Source organism: Moschus berezovskii, chromosome 10, assembly GCF_049115385.1.
Source record: "Moschus berezovskii isolate FMDL1 chromosome 10, NW_MosBer_1.0, whole genome shotgun sequence".
NCBI lineage: Eukaryota > Metazoa > Chordata > Mammalia > Artiodactyla > Moschidae > Moschus > Moschus berezovskii.
This window is the reverse complement of record NC_142469.1, coordinates 73563019-73581806: the sequence shown is the minus strand read 5'-3', so window position 1 is coordinate 73581806 and position 18788 is coordinate 73563019. Positions and strand designations below refer to the sequence as shown.

At 36.1% G+C, this 18788-nt stretch overlaps 1 protein-coding gene across 2 annotated transcripts in view; it reads left to right on the top strand.

Moving 5' to 3' along the window:
- The window catches only part of PTPRK (protein tyrosine phosphatase receptor type K), a 643642-nt gene that overhangs the window by 156609 nt on the left and 468245 nt on the right, over window positions 1-18788 (top strand). For both annotated transcript variants that reach the window (XM_055433578.2, XM_055433577.2), the window contains exon 2: window positions 2610-2732. In XM_055433578.2, coding sequence (XP_055289553.2) covers window positions 2610-2732 — 123 coding nt within the window. The remainder of the gene's footprint in view (window positions 1-2609; window positions 2733-18788) is intronic.

The following is an 18788-nucleotide window of genomic DNA, read 5'->3' as shown; positions in this document are numbered from 1 at the left end:
GTCCCACTTTCATTCTGGCCTGGCACATCCTTACTCATTTTTATAGGCCTAACTCCATGAAGCCTTCCAAAACCAACTCAGGTATAGGTAGCCAATTCATTTGTCATTTGTCTTCTTTGTGGCTTTGGTCATGCTATTATGATCCCTTGTTGTTGTTGTTTAGTCGCTATCATGACCAACTCTTTTGCGACCCCATGGACTTTAGCCTGCTAGTCTCCTCTGTCCATGGGAATTCCCAGTCAAGAATTCTGGAGTGGGTTGCCATTCCTTTCTCCAGGGGATCTTCCCCACCAAGGAATTGAACCTGCATCTCCTGTATTGGCAGGTGGATTCTTTACCACTGGGCCACCAGGGAAACCCACGGTCCCTTGTAACACACTGCATTTTTATATACACTTTCCCACTCATGTCTGTCTATTCCATTCATCAGGCCAGGAATAGTATTTTTGGTATTTCTTATCATCTAGTCCAGTATACTGTATTAATTCTTAACCTTGAACTTCAAAATTCTTTACAAAAAGATTCATAAACATCTTTTGCTGCTGCTGCTGCTAAGTCACTTCAGTCGTGTCCGACTCTGTGTGACCCCATAGACGGCAGCCCACCAGGCTCCCCCGTCCCTGGGATTCTCCAGGCAAGAACACTGGAGTGGGTTGCCATTTCCTTCTCCAATGTGTGAAAGTGAAAAGTGACAGTGAAGTCGCTCAGTCATGTCTGACTCGTAGCGACCCCACGGACTGCAGCCTACCAGGCTTCTCCTTCCATGGGATTTTCTAGGCAAGAGTACTGGAGTGGCTTGCCATTGCCTTCTCTTACCAAAGATTAATTCCTATGCTACACATGTGGTGCATAGATATATTGTACCTCTTAGATTAGAACTTATTGTAAATTACAAAATAAAAAATATTGTCTTTAAAGAAATTCTTTTATCACCCAAGTCAGATGGACGAGGAACTTTTCCCAAGATCCTTCACTAATATGGCAGTGATGTGCAACAAATAACAGGGGTTGACCCACTTATTTTGCATAACTACTCTTAGTTGTTATTGCTAATAAGAATCCTGGAGGCTAAAATTAACAGTGGCCATGAAGGACAGCAATTAAGGCCATTTGTCTTCTGAATGTGCCAATGTAGGTTCCACTGGTAGTTTAAATTTATATATGGAAGTCACTCATACTGTTATCATGGGCAGTGAAGGCCCTGAAGGTATGTGTTGCAAAGCAATAAGTCATTTTAGGGTCATGATAGCAAATTATATTTTGAGACAAACTTTCCCATTGCTATGGAAAGATTCATTTCCTAACAACCTCTTTTCATTGATTAATTTTAAATTAAAAAGTACATCATTTTTCATGAGAGCATTTATATAAAGGCTATTTTAGGCATATTTAAATGACAGTATTAGGACTTCAACCTGCTGAAGTTTTGTTATTGTAAAGGATTGATGTGGTCATAAGAGTGATTCGAGGATACCCAAGTCATATTCCACCTTTGATAAAGGTTGCTCAGGCTATAGTGTGATCTGAACATTTCTGATTTTGCCTTTTTTGCCTATAACACTGGCTTGTCTCTGTCATTGGTGAGAAATATAACTTTTATTCTCAAATTGATAAACTTTTGATGAGGGAAATGAATTCTTCATTTACTGAGAATTTATAGGCCTGAAGTTTAACAGCACCCCTAGCCTGCTCTTGGTCGTAGAATTCACTGAGTTTCTTCACAAGGTTCCCCATGGAAACTAAACAAAAAAGCTACTTGAAAGGAGACAGGTTATTGGTTTTTCTCATTAAATCCACTGCTGGATTTTCATTAGTTCTAATCCATTTTCCTTCAAGATTAGATATATAGGCCAGTTCTGATTTTCACAAATTGAATAAGCGAAATATGTTGAGTTGTGTGTGCCTGTATATGCAGTCTGAGATGTAAAAGTAATTATTCTTCTTCTGCCGTAAAATTACCCCAGAAAATAAAGCCAGGAAAAATGACTGCTGTAAAGGGGAAAGGCCACTTCCATTTTTTAAAAAAGAGGTTATTAAATAAAGTGAAGATACTGAGAGTGATGGTAGGCTAATCTGATCAGTTTTATGCTTCATTCAGTTTTTTCCCACTTTTGTGTAATAATTGTGTATGAAAATAATCTAAATAAAGTATGGAAGCGAGTTTCACTGACCACAAGCACTTTAGACTTTATAAAAGTTTAAGTATTTCGTTTGCTATTATGATTTCAAAGTGTTCTTTTAAAGCAAGAAATTTGGTAAAACTTAGATATTGTGGGACTTCCCAGGTAGCTCAGGCAATAAAGAATCTGCCTGCCCCAGTGCAGGAGCCACAGGAGACCTGGTTCAATCCCTGGGTGGAGAAGATCCAGTGAAGAAGGAAATGTATACTGGAGGCAAGCCTCAGCTTTACTTCTGAGGCTCAAATCAATCTCTTATTCAAACAAGATACTGATAGAAGTTTCAATGTATGTGAACATTTAATGAAAGTAGTTTTAGAAATACTGTTTATTATAAAATTTATGAGTACCACAATGTACATTGCAATCTAATGTGTTTTCCAGCACATCTACTGTTTAGACTATAACAGTAATTCTTCTTTTCCCTTTCAGGTGGCTGTACTTTTGATGATGGTCCTGGAGCTTGTGATTACCACCAGGATTTATATGATGACTTTGAATGGGTACATGTTAGTGCTCAAGAACCTCATTATCTGCCACCAGAGATGCCTCAGGGTAAGAGTCATTCTGTTTACTGAGGTTGGAAAAGTCCTTTGGAATATGTAGCATTTTCTTATATTAGGTTATAATGTAATAATTTGTTATAGTAAACTACTGTGGTCAAACTACTTGACCCCATCAAAGACCCTCAATGAAGTCTTTGCCTTTCTTGAATAACTTTATTTAATCCTTTGTTCCTCAAGAAAATTCACTGTAATCTTCGTTATCTCTGATCCTGAAAAATGGTAAGTATTAGTGCGTGTTTTCCTGTTTAATAAAAAAGCAAAATGGAAATAAAACCAAAACATAAAAAAATAAAAAGAACAACATCCAAAATCCTTTCAAAACTGTCTACATTATGAGATCAGTTCACTTACTGCCTCTTCTGTTAAATCATAAGATTTGATGTAGTCAAACCACTTTAATGGCAGAAAGCAAAGAAGAACTAAAGAACCTCTTGATGAGGGTGAAGGAGGAGAGTGAAAAAAGCTGGCTTAAAATGTTAAGCAACTAAGATCATGGCATCTGGCCGCATTACTTCATGGCAAATAGAAGGGGAAAAGGTGGAAGTAGTGACGAATTTCCTCTTCCTGGGCTCTAAAATCACTGCAGATGGTGACTGGAGCCATGAAATCAGAAGACTGCTGCTTCTTGGCAGGAAAGCTCTGACAAACCTAGACAGCATGTTGAGAAACAGAGACATCACTCTACCAACAAAGGTCCATATAGTCAAGGCTTTCCCAGTGGTTGGTTGTGAGAGCTGGACCATAGAGAAGGCAGAGTACCAAAGAATTGTTGCCTTTGAACTGTGATGCTGGAGAAGACTCCTTAGAGTCCCTTGGACACCAGGGAGATCCAACTGGTCTATCCTAAAGGAAATCAGTCCTAAATATTCATTGGAAAGACTGATGCTGAAGCTGAAACTCCAATGTTTTGATCACCTGATAAGAACAGCCGACTCATTGGAAAAGTCCCTGATGCTGCGAAAGATTGAGAGCAGAAGGAGAAGAGGGTGTCAGAGGATGAGGTGGCTGGATGACATCACCGAGACAATGGCCGTGAATGTGGGCAAACTCCGAGAGATGGTGAGGGACAGAGGGGCCTTGTGTGCTGCAGTCCATGGGGTCACAAAGAGTTGGATGCAACTTGGCGACTAAAAAACGGCAACAACCAGACTGAAGAGAAACTTTCTTGTTTCATGGTAGGGAGAGAGCTTATCTCATGCCACTGGCCATGAGCATGCCATTGGCTCTCAGGAGAGACAGGCTAGACAGAGATGGAGATGGCGAGGACTTTTGTGAGCTGACTGTAGCAAAATAAGGCTGAGCCCTGCTTTCTTTACCTTGATCTTGTTACAGCCTTTGCATTTTGGTTTTGTGAAATAGTACATCTTCTTATTGTTTAAGCCTGCTCAAATTGTGTTTTCCCTTAATTATTAATAACATAGGATCTTAACATATACATACCATTTTATATACTAGCAGGCTAATATTTGTGCCTTCAGTTCCAGACTAGTTTGGAATTAATGTCAACCTCTGTGTGTATATATTATTAAATTGAAAAATTGAAACTGCAAATAGAAATTTTAAAATACTTTACTAAAGAGAGTAAATTACTTTCCTATTACTTAGAAATAAAATATGGAATATAATTATGTATGATCACATATATAATATGTAGTATACTAATATTTAATAATGTAATATATTAATATACTATGCAATAATACATCATCATTTTATTATAGTATATTATCATATGTGTTTGATGAGATGTTTGCCTGTTAGTAATAATTTCAGTTCAGTTCAGTTCAGTTCAGTTGCTCAGTCGTGTCCGACTCTTTGCGACCCCATGAATCACAGCACGCCAGGCCTCCCTGTCCATCACCAACTCCCGGAGTTCACTCAAACTCATGTCCACAGAGTCGGTGATGCCATCCAGCCATCTCATTCTCTGTCGTCCCTGTCTCCTCCCACCCCCAATCCTTCCTAGCAAATTTTAAAATATAGTTTCAGTGTTTTACTCATAATATTATACACTTTAATTTTTCTTACTGTTTCATCCCATGGTGTACTCTTTGAGATCAGTGTGAATTAAAAATCTGCTTTCTACTCTAAATTGTCACTTTTCATGAGTGAAGAGACAAAATGGATACTTCTGTAGCTGAGCTGAGCCATAATTTCCAGAGGAATAAATTGGTACTAGGCGACTAGTACCCTTTGCTTCTCATATTTGACCCTTATGTTGTCATCAGACTTATTTATTTTTGCATTCTTTATGATTTCCTTTATTTAAATATTAAAAAAACAGGTAAAACAATACAATAGAAGCCATGATAATGTTTTATTTGATGTTGTTTATGACTATAAGGTGGTTTAAAAGAGCCTACTTAGGGTGCCACTGATATTCTATGTGTGACCTGGGTAGTATTTTACCAAGCATGTTCACTTCATGAATATCCATCCAAGCTATGCTTAAAATTTACTTTTTAATTTTTATTTTACACTGAAATATAGTTGATACACAATATTGAGTTAATTTCAGGTGTGATTTAGTTGTACATACACAAATATCTATTCTTTTTTAGATTCATTTTCCATATAAGTTATAACAGAATACTGAATAGAGTTCCCTGTACTGAAGAGTAGGTCTTTGTTAATTATCTATTTTATATTTAGTAATATATATATATGTTAATCCCAAGCTCCTAATTTACTGCCCCTCTACCCCGACACATGCTTTACCCTTTGGTAACAGCAAGTTTGGTTTCTGAGGCTGTGAGTCTGTTTTTGTTTTGTAAATAAGTTCCTTTGCAATATTGTTCTTTATATTCCACATATAAGTGATATCATATGTTATTTGTTTTTCTCTCTCTTACTTCACTTAGTATGATAACCTCTAGGTCCATTTATGTTCTTGCAAATGGCATTATTTCATTTTTATGGTTGAATACTATTCCATTGTACATATACACCACATCTTCTTTACCTATTCATCTCTTGATGAAAATTTAGCTTGGCTATTGTAAATAATGCCGCAGTGAACGTTGGGGAGTGCATGTATCTTTTTGAATTATGGTTTTATCTGGATGTATTCCCAGGAGTGAGACTGCTGGATCAAATGGTAGTTCTCGTTTTAGTTTTTTAAAGAACCTCCGTACTGTTCTCCATGGTGTCTGTACCAGTTTGCATTAGTGTATGAGGGTTCCCTTTTCTCTAAACTCTCTCTAGTGTTTGTTTGTGGACTTTTTGATGGTGGCCATTCTGACTGGTGTGAGGTGATACCTCACAGTAGTTTTGATTGCATTTCTATAATTAGCGGTGTTGAGCATTTTTTCAGGTGCTTTTTGACTGTTTGTCTTTGTTGGAGAAATGTCTGCCCATTTAGATCTGCCCATTTTTTGATTGGGTTATTTGTTCTAGACTCATTTAGTTGTGTATTGTAGGTTTGTATTTTCCTTCAAAGATACATAACCTTATTTTTCTGGTACATTTTAATTAAAGAAACTTCTGCAGTATTTTATCTGCGCTTTCTCTGAGGTATATTTAGACTGAATTTTTATATAAAAGTAGAAGGGGTGGGCTGGGATGCACATATTTTGACTGTTTATCATCAGAGAACAATCAGAAAGATGTTGATTTATGGAAATGTTACCATTGTTAATTACCATTGAAGATGGGTAATGAATAGCTGAAGAGTTACTGCTCAGATGACCTTGTTGGTTCACCTTTGATGAGCAGCTTAATCGGTGGTTACAGTACAGGATGATGTGCACAGAAAATGAAAGTGTTTGAAATTCAGCCACATCTTTCAATTAATAGGACATTAAGTAATTAATCATGCAGAGGAGGGAAAAAGGTCATGGCCACTTTATTTTTGCAAATGCAATTTGTATTTGGTTTTTGTAGATGTTGAAAGAAAGTATGTATCTGTTCTTTCGCTTTTATGTTTTTGTAATCTACACTACTTTTTTTTCCATTTTCCTTCTGATATTCCTTTAAAATCCTCACTGAACATTATTCATAATTTGGAAAAAAGGAGATACTTAGATTTGTCCTATTAAAATTTTATGAATGATCCATTTATTTAAAAATAGACATGTTTATTTTTCTCAATTATTAAAAATGAGGAAACTCAAACATTTAGCAGCCCAAAAGTAAGGCTGAGTCTCTGATGCAAACATTTTTTTCCCCCTTTGGAACTATTTAAAATATTAAAAAAAAATAGAGTACAGTTGATTTCCAAAGTTGTGTTAGTTTCAGTAAAGTGAATATATAGCAAAGTGAATCAGTTATATATATTTTGGATTGGCCAAAAAGTTAGTTTTTGGGTGTTTCTGTAAGATACCTAGTTGGCCCAGTGGTGAAGAATCCACTTGCCAATGCAGGAGACATCCCTGGTTCGGCAAGGTCTCCTGGGGGAGGAAATGGCAACCCACTCCAGTATTCTTGCTTGGAAAATTCCATGGACAGGGGAGCCTGGAGGGCTGCAGTCCATGTGGTTGCAAAGAGTCAGACATGTCTTAGCAACTGAGTGTGTGCTACAGAAAAATCCAAATGAACTTTTTCTCCAACTCAATGTATATACATATACATTCACATATACATATACCTGTGCATATGCTTCTCAGGTGATGCTAGTGGTAAAGAACTTGCCTGTCACTGCAGAAGATGGAAAAAGAGATGTGGGTTTGATTCCTAGGTCAGGAAGATCCCCTGGAGGAGGGCATGGTAACCCACTCCAGTATTCTTGTGTGGAGAATCCCGTGGACAGAGGAGCCTGGTGGACTACAGTCAATAGGGTCCCAAAGAGTTGTAAACCACTGAAACGATGGTATTTAGCACGCATGCACGCATACATATATTCAGTCTATTTTAGATTCTTTTCCCACATAGACCATTACAGAGTATTGATTAGAGTTCCCTGTGCTATACAACTATTTTATAAATATAATGTGTATCTGTCAACCCCAGTCTCCCAGTTTATCCCTCCCTCTCTTACCCTCTTTGTTTTCTACATCTGTAACTCTGTTTCTGTTTTGATGCATACGTTTGTTTGTACCCTTTTTTAGGTTTCAGATATGAACAATATTATATTTGTCTTTGTCTGAATTCTTCCCTCTGTATGATAATCCCTATGTAGGTCCATCCATTGTGCTGCAAATGACACTATTTTGTTTTTATTCATGGAATAATATTTCATTGAATATATGTACCACATCTTCTTTATCCATTCCTCTGTTGATTGATGGGCATTTAGGTTATTACCATGTCCTGGCTATTGTAAGTAGTACTGCAGTGAACATTGTGGTGCATGTATCTTTTTAAATGATTATTTTCTCAAGGTATATGTCAAGGAATGGGATTGCTGGATCATATAGTAGCTTTATTTTCTGTTGTTTTTTTTTTTTTTAAGGAACCTCCATATCCTTCTTCATAGTGTCTATACCAATTTGCATTTCCACCAACAGTGTAGGAGGGTTCCTTTCTTTTCTCACCCTCTGATCGTTTATTGCGTGTAGATTTATTGATGATGGCCATTCTGACTGGTATGAGGTAATACCTCATTGCAGTTTTGATTTGGATTTCTCTGCTAATTTTTGATGTTAAGAATCTTTTCATGTGCTTTTTAGTCATCTGTATGTCTTCTTTGGATAAATGTCTATTTAGATCTTCTGGCCTTTCTTTTTAAAATTGGATCATTTGTTTTTTGAATATTGAGCTGCATGAGTTGTTTGCATATTTTGGAAATTAATCCCTTGTCAACAATCTTGTTATTGGACTCTCTTTACAATACTTGGACATTGTTAATTGGCATCTGTTTGTTGATCTTTTTGTCCTAAAAAGGTAGCAGGGAAGAGATAAGAGTGAATAAATAGATTAGATACTAAAAGAATGAAGATGAGTAGAAAAGAAAATTACTTCTTTTCATTTGAAGACATAATGCTGTTAATGATTGCTTAAAGTGTTCTTCAGCAAAGCTGCCTTTGTCAGCTGATAATGATGGTGATTGAAAGGCCAGCATAGAACATTTAAAATCGGCTGCAAAAGGATGAGTGTATCCTAATGGCCAAAAATCATATGAAAATATGAGTACCTGCTTCAACACATGGAGCCAGAAGATGAAAATTAAAATTTCAAGTGTTGGTGAGAGTATGGAGCCAGTGAAAGTCTTCATATACTGAACTTTGGTCAGGTGTCAATATGTATAACCATTTTGTACAGCCTAATTTCCCGGAAGACCCATTACAGGGTATCAGCCCAGCAGGACTGAGTACACGTTTTCTAAATAACGTATACAAGAGCACATACAGCATTAGTGTCCAAAATAGTCTGAAACTGAAAACAATCCAAATGTCTGTCAACAGTACAATGAATAAAATCGTGGTAAATCCACATAATGTTGCAATGTAAATGAACAAACTATTGCTATATATGATATGAATGAATTTTACACACAATCTTGAGGGAAAGAAACTAAACACAAAAGGGTATGTACTGTGTTTCATATATGTAAATTTCAAAAACAGGCAAAACAAATAAATGATGTTAGAAGTCAGGATATTATTTACCTACAGAAGGGCCTAGAGGGGTGGGGAGTGGTTAGTGCTTGGAAGGTGGCAGGAAGGGGATTTCTGGATACTGGTAACACAATCTTTCTTGATCTAGATGGTTTTTTCACAGATAAGCTAAAATTGAAAAATCATTGAAATATATAATTATGAGTTGTGTTCTTTCCTCTATATGTCTTATATGTTAATAGAAAATGCCAAGAAACAGAATAAATAAAATCAGAGCTCACAAGGATACTTTGGGGAAATTAGACAAAGAATGAAAGGATGTTACATATTAGAATGAAAGATATATCATAGGATACCTCAAATGGGTTCAAACTCCTTTTTTTTTTTCCTCACCAGCCTTTATCCCTTCTCCCACATTCAAAGATAATATGCTCTTTGACATGTCTGAGCCTTTGTATTAATATGGTTCCTTTCCTCTGTTTAGGCAATTCTCTTTTTATCCATTCATCAAACTCCTACCCATTCTTACTATGTCTGCTCAAGTTCTATCTGCTTTGGGAAGATTCTCCTGGCTGGCATGGAGTTTTTATATAATATTTCTTCTGTCCTCACTTTCAGATATGCTGTCCACTGTACCTGGTACATATTTCAATTGCAGGCTGTTATAATACTTTAAAAATATCTCCTTTTCTCCACTAAACTATAATGTCCTCATGAACATAAATCATATTTTACATCTTTGATTTTCCAAGACACTATTTCATTTTACTTAGGAAAAATGTCAACTTATATAATGTGGTTTAAAATATTTTGGTCAAGCATTAAACAAAAAAAGTCTTCCTCTTGCTTTAAAATTAATTGAATTACAAATAACTTACTTCTCAATCATTACATTCAGTTCATATTTTAATGTAATTAGAAGATCTTCATATACTTAATAATATTTAGCTTTTGCCTTCATAAATGATTTCATCTATTTATTTTGGTTTTAATTTTAAACGTTATTAATACTACCACGAATGAGCTTGTTTTAAGGATCTCTCTCTATTTCTTTTGTCTTTTGCTAGTTAAATTAATTCCAATCTTCTACTCCTTAAAAATCTAGCCTATAAAAATCAAATCCATAGAGAGTGAGAGGTGTTGCAGGGAAGCAGAAATTGTTCTTTGATCTCAAATTCATCTGTATTCTTGACCTTGTCAGATGTTCCTTTCTACTTATGACATCATGAAACGAATTCACTGGACCATTTTTGTACATGTTCTAACCTAGATCTGAGCATAGACATTGTGATTGACATCTCAATAAATTTATCTTCATCTGTAATTATGACTGCTTTTTCCTTTTAACAGGTTTTGTAAAGTGACTAATTGAATTTTAGTTTAGAGTCTCTAGAGTACTCATTTGACAGTTTAAAATTATGCTATGTTGTATTCTACCTTCAGTCTAGTACTTTTCACTGATGATAATGTAAATCACTGTATAGAGTCCCTTCTGTAAAATGCACACATTCTGTCTATCTAAGTATCTGTTTATGTCTATCTATCACAAAAATAAAAGCCCTCTGTTATTAAATTAATCTGAAGGTTGAAGAAAGAAACCGTTCTTCCTAGGTTGTAAAGCTTAGTGAGGTTGTGATTCAGTAGTTTAAAAGCCCACCTAGGTATCAATTCTGCCACGTTGTCAAATCCTCAGACTGAAATTTAGAGAGCAAATGGCATTACACAAAGAAGAATGAATACTGAACAATACTAATAAATGTGCCTATAAATTAATTTATTATTTTTGGAACAGTGTATTCTTTTTTAAAAATTTCTTTTATCCAAGAGTTTATAAATATAAATAATTAGCCAGGTTGTTAAAATATGTTTTGTCTTCTTCACATATTTATTTGAAGAGACTAAATGTTTTTTGTATTCTATAGTGAGCATGCATAGGTCTCATGATTTTGTGCCTGGCTTTCTTCTGATATTGTGTCATATAGTAAAAAACAAATGAAATATTATATTTAAATAATAATATTTGTAAAGTAACACAATTTCAGCTAGATTTTTCTATGTAGGAATAGTCCCTTAGTTTTCTAAGACCTACTCACAACTTACTAAATAATATTAGTATTCAGTATATCACATTTTAATATATCTAAGAAATTTCAAGGGAGTTTTTGTGTTATCTTACTGTTTTTAGTTGATAGTCTGTCTCATTGGGAACCTTAATCACTCATTAAAATGAATGGGTAGCCTTGCAATCACACTCTTACAGACAGTTGATAATAAGGCATGTGTTTCTACAAGATCATAATTGCTAAATTCTCACATACCTGAGTTAACAGAATTATTTGATAGCAAATCTGTCAGAGTCAAAATATGGTAGACAGTGGTAGAATAAAGTTATATGCACGTAATGTTGGTTAAGAGATTGTGAGTTGCAATGTTACAGCTAGTTTTTTTTATGTTAAAGGATAAAGTAAATTAGGCCAAAATGTTGGTTTATTCTGTTTGTCATCTAGTTATAATTGTCTGCTAATACTAGCAAAGATACTGTGTTGTGGACCTTGCAGTTGTCTTAAGCACCACTTGAGAGATGGGTTGTAGTGGAGAGAAGAAAGGAAGGGGGCAAGGGGAGAGAAGAAAAGGATAAGAGAATAACTTAACATTAGTTCATTAAAACAGATGGAAATACTGTAAGTATTGGATATAGGCAATATATTCTAAGAAGGTGACAGAGCCTAAAACCCTCAGTTTAAAACTGGAAGGTTATACGTAAAAATCATTTGATTTTTAAACTTTAAAAAATATAGTAGAATTCTCTTTTTTGAAAGCAGTACTTCTCAGCAGTCAAATATGTAAAATTGATAACTAAGAGCCACTGGTTCCAGAACTTGCTTGCTTTGTACTCCCTAACATCCCTACCCTACCCCTTTTTCTACCACCCAGTTCCATCAAAATGGCTTCTCCAAGAAATACTTACGGAAGTAACATTCCAAGGGACAACTTTAAAACAATAGATGCACACTCAACATTTCAGATAAGCCTCTCTGAAATGAGAGTACTTGCTCTCATTGGCTATGACTTATTGGTAATTTACTGGGATCCTACTATACCAGGGACATGATATATATTTTTAATCCTCATGTGGACCCTGCAGAATTAGTGACAGTTTAGAGATTAGTGCAGTGAATAACTTGCTTAAAGCTGCTTAGGGTTCGAATTTGAAGTTGGGTCTATCTGTCTGTTATCACAATTGCTCTTGCTACAGTGCTATCCTTCTTCATAAATTGTGGTGTAGCTGATGCATTTCTTTCACTTGGTCTTGGATCTTTAAATCCCCTATGAAAGGAGCTATATATGGGTTTATTCCACAGTGTTTTCCTACTACTTCATCTAAGTCCTGTTTTCTTCCAGAATTTAAAAGCTTGAAATGATTGTCTCTTAATCTTCACCTGAAGTGGGGTCTGAGACTTGCTGTTGTTTGGAATTGCAGTCGAGCTTTAGGGTTTCCTTGTGGCATTCTCACCCGCTAGTAAGAGGAGCTGACCTTTCTTAGACTTACCTGTATGTTATTTTTAGTTTTTTGATGATCACTTGCTACATGGCTGTCTAAGCAAAAACTTGGAAACATATATTATCTGCTGTCTCATTAGAGCATTTATGGTAGAAGGAAAAATTTTGAACTAAAGAACTCAGACCAAAAATTAGGGTTTGAAAATAGTTTTAAGGCACTGTTTGCAATAGGATATTTTAGGACCTGAATTATGGGCTTATTTCAACATGCTCTTCCAAACCATGTTATCATGTGTCTGTTGGTGCTTTTGCCCTCAGCAAAGAGAAGATAGTTTACCACATTTGAGTTGCTTATTAAAAACAGTCAGGATCGGAGGCAGTGCAGGGTCACAGAAAGGCTGTAATGGACCCTGTGAAGGGTGAGCTACTTCATGAGGGCAGGTTTTTAATGTGAGTACTGTTACCCTTGTGAACATAAATGCAGCGTGAAGTATGTCTAAATTACAGTGGACAGAAGTGGCATGCTGAGACAGGAATATTTTCCTGTTCTTTCAGGTATGTAATGTATCTAAGTTAGATATGTCTTGATATATCTCGGGGAGAAAACAGGTCAGTATTAAAAAAAAGAAAAGAAATTAATATTGGAGTCAGTGTTAGAGAACTTCCAGTCTTCTAAATGAATTAGGGGTAAGAATACAGAGTAATTTCAAAGACTATGCAGTCATCTTTAACACGTGCCTTAAAATCAATACATGGTCTAAGGAAACAAAATTACTTTTCCTTGAAGGGGAGAAAGACTGAAAGTACAGTTATGACCTTATATATCCCTCTCCAAAAATAAACTTGCCTCATGATGGCTAAAGAAATCTTTTAGACATTCTCAGCTTCAAAGCTTTGTTTCCAAACATTAGAATGCCAGGGGAAAAATTACACACAAAAAAGCAATGAAATCTAAGTGATTAAATTAGAGATAATTTAAAGATATGTGATGTTAATTTTCTCATGTAGTTAATGTTATAAAAATACAAAGCTACGCTTATATATTTATCATTACATTAAAAAGATGCTTTGAATATCTTGGAAGATTGTCAGTTTTTCAACCTTATATCTGTTGAGAGTACGATGGTATGTTGACAGACCTTTCCCCCTCCTTGAAAGAGGAAATTATTGATTATTTAATTATTATAATAATTAAATTATTATTCCCTTGTTATAATATTTCTCAATAGGAGTGAGATGTTTTATACATTAAGAGCATGTGACAACTTACAAATGCCAGCTGCATCATGAAATCTTTACCTGGGGATGTAGATTAAAAAGATACACTGACTGGCTTCTTGCAGTTTATGGGATAAAGTAGGACAATTCTATATATTTTATCAAGACAATTATATATTTCTGTTCCTCTCTTCCTCCCCTAGTTCTGAAATAGTTGGTGGATTAAATAGAAAAGTGGAATGGCAAATATGGCTATTTAAAAATTATATTTTGAGTGCATGGTTTTTATCCAAGCTAGGGTAGACTTAATGGATAATTTAAAAAAAATGCTCTTCTGACCACTTAGGCATTTTTACATGTCATTTTACTTAAATGTCATAAAAGCCCTTCTAGGTATGTATTAACACATCTTTTAGATGCGGGAACTGAGGTTCAGAGAGGCCAAGTAAATTTTCAGAGGTTTCATGTCTTGGGAAATTCAAGATTGGGAATTTAAGTATAAAGAGATATAGCATAAAGATCTCACTTTTGACCTCTCTGTAAACAAACTGGAGTACAGATCCTTCCTTTAGAGACCACGGAAGAAAGAAAGCTTCAGGGCTGACTTAAAAGTATGGCAAAACTTGTCTCTCATGCTTTCTCCAGCTCCAGATGGTGGAGACCCCAAGTCAAAATGTCTTTAAATCATAAATAAAGAAAGCTGCTTTCGCAGAAGAGGAAGACCAGGATTGCTAATTAAGTGATGTCCTTGAGGTTCCAGATTCTTTTGTCTCTCTGTTCCTCTACTCTTCAGGTTATCTTTAAACTCAGGCTTGCTCCCCTCATTGGTATAAGATCTGTAGCTATTCTAGGTATTAATTTCAGACACTAAGAAAAAGAGGTTGTCTCTTCATTATGTTTCTTTGTTTTTTAATCAGCATAAAGAACTTTCCTGAGCTGTCCATCAACAGATTTATCTTCTTGTCTAATTGGCCAAAATCATGTCCCATACCTATGTCTAAACCAATCAGTGGTGAGCAGAGTAGAACATGATTGGGTGATACTTTCAAGCCTGTACTCCTCCCCTAATTGGAGCAGAGGTTGAAGTTAGTGCCAGCTTCTTCTGATCTTGTTGCTAGACAGGTTGTAATGGAATAAAGATGGGGAGGATACTGGGTAGGTAACAACAATGTCCATTACAGAACTATTTGATGCAGATATAGTAGGAAAGGAATATAGGTAGTAGAATTCAGAAGCTGTGAGATTTAGAAGAATGGACAAATAAAGCAATTATTATAGCAACATGATATTCTCTAATGCACTGCGAGCCTAGTGTCAGTTTTTCCTTGATTTCAAAACATTTACTGTATCTGTAACTTGAGAAGTGGGAAATCTTTCTGCCCTATTTCAGTTATCTGGGCTTCGCTTGTGGCTCAGGTGGTAAAGAATCCGCCTGCAATGCAGGAGACCTGGGTTGGATCCCTGGGTTGGGAAGATCCCCTGGAGAAGGGAAAGGCTTCCACTCCAGAAGTCTGGCCTGAAGAAGTCCATGGACTAGCCCATGGGGTCGCAGAGTCAGACCTGCCATTATTACTGTTGAGGGATTTTATATTCTCTCTTTTTTTCTTATGACATAGAAGAAATAAGTTAATATACTTTATAAAAACCCAAAAGTCAAGTGTTTTATATTGTAGATGAACACGTGCTAAGGATATATTTAATTGATTAATATAGAAGCCAGGAGGATGGTTAGGCTTGTTCAAAAGATTATAGGAACAAGGGAAGCATTTATAGGCATGAAAAGACTGCTGTAGTAAGAGTCCTAATTTTATACTAAATAAGTTAATGTAGAATAGAGTAATACATCTGAAACCTTTGAGGTTATCTTTACTACCAAACAGAAATCATATGCCACTCTACTAGACAAAATTTATTTGCTCTTTTAAGTCTCATTTGTATTGCCATAAGCTTTCTGCAAGTTAACATCTTCTCTCACAGATTTATAAAATGTCTTACTCAATAATGAATCGGACAAAAGTACACACAGTTAAAAAATTAGCTGCTCCTTGAGTGAAGGATATGTAGTCATTCTTTTTTTTTTTTTAATTTCTAAAAAAGAATTTTATTAAAAAAGCACAAATGCAAAGAAATGAACAGAGGAAAATTTATGCGTCGAACCTGGACTGGTCACTTATGATAATATACATGCTACAATTCCATTCTCTCCAATCATTCCACCTTCACCCTCTCCCACAGAGTCCCAAAGACTGTTCTAAATGCCTATGTCTCTTTTGCAGTCTCTTATACAGGGTTCAGGTTACCATTTTTCTAAATTCCATATATATGCGTTAATATACGGTATTGATGTTCTTCTTTCTGGCTTACTTCACTCTGTATAATTGGCTCCAATTTCATCCACCTCATTAAAACTGATTCAAATGCATTCTTTTTGATGGCTGAGAAATACTCCATTGTGTATATGTACCAAAGCTTTCTTATCCATTCATCTGCAGATGGACATCTAAGTTGCTTCCATGTCCTGGCTATTATAAACAGTGCTGCGATGAACATTGGAGTACATGTGTCTCTTTCAATTCTGGTTTCCTCGGTGTGTATGCCCAGGAGTGCGATCGCTGGATCATATGGCAGTTCTATTTCCAGTTTTCTGAGGAATCTCCACACTGTTCTCCATAGTGGCTGTACTAGTTTGCATTCCCACCAACAGTGTAAGAGGGTTCCCTTCTCTCCACACCCTCTCCAGCACTTATTGCATGTAGACTTCCTTGAGTGAAGGATATGTAGTCATTCTTTTGTCTAGTTTTTTTAACTTTTTTTTTTTTGACCAATTCCCCTTTATGAGCATAAATACTCTCCAAAGGTAATTCTTGTTAAAAAGAACAACAGAAAAATTAGCTAAAATATATGGAGGATACCAAACAATTATTTTTAGTTTCTATGGTCTCATAAATTAAGGGAACAAATCTTTGTGTTTGTGCAAAGTCCTTTTGGCAGTAGCAGTAAAGAACCTGCCTACCAATGTGGGAGACTTTGGAGATGCAGGTTTGATCCCTGGGTTGGGAAGATCCCCTGGAGGAGGGCACGGCAACCCACTCGAGTAGTCTTGCCAGGAGAATCCCTGGGACAGAGAAGCCTGGTGGGGTATGGTTCATAGAATTGCAAAGAGTTGGACATAGCTGAAGCCACTTGTTACAGCACAAAGCCCTTTAGGAAACTTCACAGTTTATGAGCAAAGGCTTTTTGAAATTTTTATTTTTCTGAATTCAGAGTCTTAGCATACAGGCTGAATCTAAAGAATTACTGCAGATTAGTCACTTACCTAGGAGAAGGCAATGGCACCCCACTCCAGAACTCTTGCCTGGAGAATCCCATGGACGGAGGAGCATGGTAGGCTGCAGTCCATGGGGTCGCTAAGAGTCGGACACAACTGAGTAACTTCACTTTCAGTTTTCACTTTCATGCATCGGAGAAGGAAATGGCAACCCACTCCAGTGTTCTTGCCTGGATAATCCCAGGGACGGGGGAGTCTGATGGGCTGCTGTCTATGGGGTCGCACAGAGTCAGCCATGACTGAAGTGACTTAGCAGCAGCAGCAGCAGCAGTCACTTAACTAGGGCTTCCCTGGTGGCTCAGAAGGTAAAGAATCTGCCTGCAATGCGGGAGACCTGAGTTTGATCCCTGGGTTGGGACAGTCCCTAGAGGAGGGCATGGCAACCCACTCCAGTATTCTTGCCTGGAGAACCGGCATGGACAGAGGCTACAATCCATGGGATTGCAAAGAGCTGGACACAACCGACTGACTAAGCACAGTACTTGACTAAGATAGTAGCATAGGTGACTGAGAACAAGGGATAATATCAATATTTTAATATTACTTATATTAATATTATCATATTTATATTGATTTCTATTAATATTTAGTATTTAAAAATAAAAATAGAATCTATGAAGTTGTGTTTGTTTTTAATATCAAAATCATAATAAAATCAGTTTAATGCACCTAAGAAATTACCTGTAGAGATACAAAATCTCTGCTTAAATTACACAGAAAGTTAGGAATAATTTTACAACCTGCTGTTAAGAGGAGATTGAAATTGCTAAGATCAATTTGTATTTTAAAAGAAGGAATACATACTTCTAGTCTGGCATTCATGTGATATTTGACAGTAAAAGCTAAGGAAAAAATCACAAAAAAGCCTATCAAAATTGAGCCAAAGTTTTCAACACAGTTTATTCCTTCTTTTTAGGACTCATTATTTGCAGGTATTATACTTTAAAAATATCCAAAATAAATTTTCCTCTGCAAACTTGTTACACTTTCTTATGTCCACTGAAGTTTTACCTGAACTACTTTGTTTCAAAGTTCTGAAATAATTGTACTTATTTTTTCCTTGAAGACAAAGTTACTGTCTTTTCCCTGGTACATAATAGGTCATCCCTTGATTCACAGGCAACTCCACTTAATGTCAAAAGTCTGTTTCAGAAAAGCAGATATTCTATGTGAGATTGCTAAATAACAAGAAGTCAATTTCCTGTTATTTTTAATAAGAAAAATTTTAATGTCACATTACTAACCAAAATGCCTGATCTGTTAATTAAAACATAACGAAAAGACAGCAAATGTAGTAAGTTATCAAAGTAGGTGGTATAATGCTTGATGGAGATGTTTGGATGACATTACCAACTCGATGGACGTGAGTTTGAGCAAGCTCTGGGAGTTGGTGATGGACAGGGGGGCCTGGCATGCTGCAGTCTTTGGGGTCTCAGAGTTAGACACGACTGATCGACTGAACTGAACTGAACTGAACTGACAATGCTTGAAATTTTTTCCTGAT